This window comes from Mytilus californianus, unplaced genomic scaffold (genome assembly GCF_021869535.1).
Source record: "Mytilus californianus isolate M0D057914Y unplaced genomic scaffold, xbMytCali1.0.p SCAF_12, whole genome shotgun sequence".
In the NCBI taxonomy this organism is placed as follows: domain Eukaryota; kingdom Metazoa; phylum Mollusca; class Bivalvia; order Mytilida; family Mytilidae; genus Mytilus; species Mytilus californianus.
This window is the reverse complement of record NW_026262604.1, coordinates 45,350,321-45,355,601: the sequence shown is the minus strand read 5'-3', so window position 1 is coordinate 45,355,601 and position 5,281 is coordinate 45,350,321. Positions and strand designations below refer to the sequence as shown.

General features: G+C 34.2%; 1 protein-coding gene across 1 annotated transcript; it reads right to left on the bottom strand.

Annotated features, from left to right (window-relative positions):
- Positions 1 to 3,796: 3,796 nt before the first annotated feature.
- On the bottom strand, positions 3,797 to 5,001 carry LOC127721882 (leukocyte elastase inhibitor-like). The gene has a single exon (XM_052228702.1). The coding sequence runs from the start codon at positions 4,913 to 4,915 to the stop codon at positions 3,911 to 3,913; it is 1,005 nt and encodes a 334-aa protein (XP_052084662.1). The 5' UTR covers positions 4,916 to 5,001; the 3' UTR covers positions 3,797 to 3,910.
- Between the last annotated feature and the right edge of the window lie 280 nt (positions 5,002 to 5,281).

The window sequence follows — 5,281 nt, the reverse complement described above, 5'->3', positions numbered from 1 at the left end:
GATGGAGTGTGCATAACTGTAGACATGGCGAAGACGTTGGTGTAAGATGTTATGGTGATTATTTTATAAATAGTCGTGTCCATGAACCAATCCCTATACACGATGGTATTAGTAAGTTTTGCTGGGATTGGTTCATGGACACGACTATTTATAAAATGTAGTTTAGAAGGTAGAACATATTTTTAATATAACTGATAGGGACTGTTAGGGAATACTAGTTCACCATGAATCAGGAAAGATCAATGAATCAAAGATATATGTTTAACAGTTTCAATCTAAAGGGTTCCCTTCTGTTTTAGCATACCAATAGGCTCGAAACACCAATGTGACACGTTCAAGATGTCTTTCATATACGTTACAACAAAATAAAGATCAGTCAGATGAATTCCATGGATAATAAATCACAAAAAGTTTGTGTTATCTGTTTTATAATAGCCTGAAATAGAACCTCACATAGGTCGACCGTTTTAAAACCTAAATGTTGTACATTAACATTTTCTCATTTTTAACAAACAATATAAAGATAAGAAGATGTGCTATGATTCTCAATAAGACCACTCTCCAGTAGAGACTAAATGACGTAAAAGGTTAGCAACTACGGTCCCGGTACGGCCTTTAACAATAAGCACCCCATACCGCATAACAAGCTATAAAAGGCCGCGAAATGATATATGTAAAACGATTCAAACAAGAAACATAACGGTCTAATTCACGTACAAAACAATAAACGAAAAACATACATGATATACAGCAATAAATCTTACGATAACCACAGTATACATTTGTAACAGGCTCCTGACTGGTGACAGTCAAATGCAGAATGTGGCAGGGTTCAACATGTTGAAGCGCTAACCTTCCTCGAACCTAGAACAGTGGCGTTACAGTACAACATAATATCAAACTATAAAAATCAGTTGAAAAGGGCTTATCTCAACAGATATATACAAAGAACAAAAACAAATAATAAAAACACAGAATACACAAATAACAAATCTGAGAGTTCTAGCAGTTCAAAGCCAATAACAACCAATAAGAGTCCACTGCACATCTAGTCAAGTGACGGAAAAGAGACTTTACGGATATCTCCAAACACTGCATAAACCTAATGTCATGTCCTGTCAATTGAATATTCGGTTAACTTTCTGAAACAGTCTGCCCATAACTGACTGGCCCTCGTTGTCTTGGGGTTATACATGTTATCATTGGGTCTGAAAATTAGCAACAATACTAACTTACTACATGGGTTAACCAAAGGGTCAAACCGCGAGCTTTAATCCATGAATTGGAAACAGAATCTTATAATGAGAATTATTTTAGTGGAAAATAATGGCCACACAATGGGCTAAATGGAAGAAAGTTGACGTAGATGTATCATCTTTCTACCAGAAATAATGCTTTACAGATGTTGTTACAACTTTTTTTTAAGACCATGGTAATCAATTTGTTACAATTACTTGTACTTTTATGCTATAGTTTTAACGAACAAAAAAGAACAATATGATTATTGTTTACATAATAAAAACTCATGTCTGATATGAAAAGTCTTAAACACGACAATCTGTCATAAACAGACTTGTCTTTAGGTCTGGTCAGTAGCAGACCTGTCCACAGGTTTTGTTTGGGGCAGACCTGTCCTCATGTCTGGTCTGGAGCAGACCTGTCTTCACGACTGGTCAATAGCAGACTTATCAATAGGTCTGCAGCAGTCCTAAAAAAACAGACCTTGGTCTGGTCTACAAACGACGAAGTTAAATTGCTTGTCTGCTTAAAATTTCTTTAGTTAACTTGGAAAGCAGTCAAAAAGTCTGATCCAAGTTAATTTTTGTACAAGTTGGGATTGCACCCATCTCAAGGTTGATAAGATAGAAATAAACTAGTTGAAAAAAATCATTACTATTAAAAATCGATTGAGTAAAGTCCATATCTGGTCGATAATGGTTCAAACATTAAAAACAGATTAAGAACAGGTCGGGAATGGGTTAAGACCAACTCTTACTGGCCAAGTACTCGTTCAGACTTTTAGATATGGTCCAGACTAGGGTCGAGTACAAATCGATTCCATCGAGTATGATAAATATTTGGGTCAAGTAATATCCAATGATTATTTATTCTTGTCAGAATGGCCGAACAAGAATCAGTATAGTTGAGTACATATACTGCCATTTCAGACTTTTACTTTTGTTCTCGGTCGATATACATTTTTGTGGTCGATGTATCATCGTAAAGACCCTAGACAAATGCTACAATTAGATATGTTTGTTTTACTGTTTATTTGAAATGCATCATTTTACTGTTTATTTGAAATACACCGTATTACTGTTTATCTGAAATACATTGTATTACTGTTATCTGAAATACATCGTATTACTGTTTATCTGAAATACATCGTATTACTGTTTATCTGAAATACATCGTATTTCTTGGTTTACATATTTTTGTTCTGTGCGGGATGTATAAATATTCAGGAACGTTCAATCAGAATGGGGACGTCAGATTATTAGCTTCATGTATACAACCTGTCATAATTTCTTTCCATTTGTCGGTGCGGAATATATAAAGATACTCACCAACGTTTAATCAGAATGTAGACGTCAAATTCGTTGCTTCGTGTAGAGAGCGTGTCACGCTTAAAGCAATTTAAAATTTAAAAACCCTTGCAACAGCCAATTAGGGAGTCTGTTGGTGGCCTTTTTCACGACAAAATGCTTTCCCTATCCAATAAACCCTGGTTTTTTTTCAGTGGCATCCCCATTTTCCTTAAATCAGACCGGTTAATCCCTATTCAAGGACAAACTTATTGTATTTATTATCAAAAAGTTGTCGTCTTGAGCATACATGGAATATTTTCACAGGGAATAAAACAAAAAGCAACAATCAACTTGCAAAGACAAAAAAATACCAATTAATTTATTTTATTACACGGACGTAACGATTTTAACTCATTGAACAGAGACCTCTAAGCCTTCTGACTTATAAACCCACACCAGCTTCTGATAGAGTTCATCTTTCTAGATCTTAAGTTTAAATAATGTTTGTAGACTTGTTTGAAACCTCACTTTCTATGACAATGGTGTTGTTATTCCTTGAACTCAAAACGCATGTATACGTTGTCTTTAGACATAAACCTTGTATTGCTGTATAACTCTAATAAATGTATAGACATTTCTCTTTTGAAGAAGTATATGCATGTTGAACTTCTATGTTGTTTTATTTGTGTTATGGTTTGTTCTCATAGTCATGAAAATAAAAACAATTTTCTTAGTGTATATAAATTTCATTGAATAATATAATTGCTTCTATATGCAGTTTTGCTTGAGATAATGCAATACTAGTACTTGTGATACAAAAATGTACAATTAATATATTGATAACAATAGTTAGTTTAGAAGCTCAATCCATATAAAGGAGAAGAGCTTTGAGTGATCAATTGGTACAGTTAGCAATCTGCTCTGTCTAGTATGTGATTGATTTGTTATTATGAGTTGCCACCTTCATCCAAATCTGAACAGGACCTTATAGAACATAACAAAATAAATTAAGGGATATAGCCAGCTTTTCTGGTTAAGGGTAAGAAATTTCTGCTAGCCACTACTTCGGTGACCAGATTCAATATGGGATATTTAAAATAAAAATGAAAGCAACAACAAGATTTAAGCGGTTGATCGAATGGACGGAGTAATGGAGCGGCAAAAAAATGTACACGCAATACAACCTAGTTATTTCAGATAAAATAATGATAATTGCAATACTGATAGAAGCAATGCATACAATAAAAGTTATACAGTTTGATATGAAACTAAGTTGACAAATTTTATTTATACTTGATTATACATGTAATTGACAATCTTCTCGTTAACGTATCAAACCGACTCTATGCTTTCAGAGCTGATGTTATACTATAAGTTTTCGTTCATGGGTTTGCATACCGTCCAACAAAAAGAATAGTTCCCGAATTGTTATCCCGTATGACAAACATGAATGGATGGTCAGCTACAAACTGAAAAGGTCCGTGTATTGAAGTTGTCTCCGTCATCACAATCGTTGTAGCAGCAGCAGCTTCCGTACCCTGTTCTGTGACTTCTATGTATGACTTATGACGGGCGTCAGTTACAAAAACTGGTTGCATGGTTGTCATCTTTGCGAAATTTGCTGTCTGCGAGTCAAATATTTCATTAATTCCTAATGACGTAAGTACTGGTTCTAGATCATATTTAGCTTCAAATTCGAATTTCGGAATTCTGATTATTGTATCTCGTGGCCTAATTCCAGAAAACAGACTTTTAAATTTTGTCATATTTATTTTACTTTCAAGTTGAGATAGTCCATTTGCATCATTAGGTAATAGAAATATCATTGATGTTTTATTTCCCGTATATTGAAGTTGCAAAATCTTGCAATCCAACTCGGTGTTCTCACCAGCAACCACATAGCGTTGGCCATACATCATATCAACTTGCTTTTGCTGGTTAGAATTGTCCAGAAAATTCCTCTTTGTTGTTTTATGTGGGTTAAATCCCTTTTCCCAAGTTCCTTTAAAGTAAATTGCATTGGCTAAGACCATAACAGTTCCCGAAGTTATAGTTTTAGGTGGAAGCATATCCTTGATTTTATCTTTCGTTGCATTTGCAATCCAATTATTGATGTTGATTCTTGATTGATCTGGTGCCGATCTAAAATTCATGCGTTTTAAATCGCTGCCGTAGTACTGTAAAGCATTCGCTGTAAATGTGTTCAAAACATTTAATTTGTTATCTCCAAAAAGTCTATTACCAATGGAAAGCTCTACTCCATTCCCTGTTAGTGAAGACAATTTATCGTTAAGAAGCTTATAACCAATGTTGACATCACTTTCTATGTTTTGTTTGAACAGGGAAGATCTCATTTGTGTGTATGTAGTTCCATCTGTACCGAGCATCAAAAGCATCAAGGCGCTTGTTATACTATATGGAGAAATCAATTCATTTCCACTTTTTTCCACTGCATTGTACAAAGAAAATGATAAATCTCCAACAGCTTCTTCGAAGGCAACATCAGATGTCATTTTTTGAAATGTTAAGCTGTTTTCGATAAAAACGTTTAATAAAAGAAGTGTAATGAAATGTCTTTCTTATATACCACCAATGACGGAAAATACAATGACGAAATGATATACAAATAATACTATTGTGGAGATTTTTTCATGTCGTTTTAAAACATGACCTAACTTGTTGTGGTTGCACAAAAACCAAAACGGTAATAAAGTGTCACGCAATTTGTCTTTTCTATACATTTTAAAGGGAAA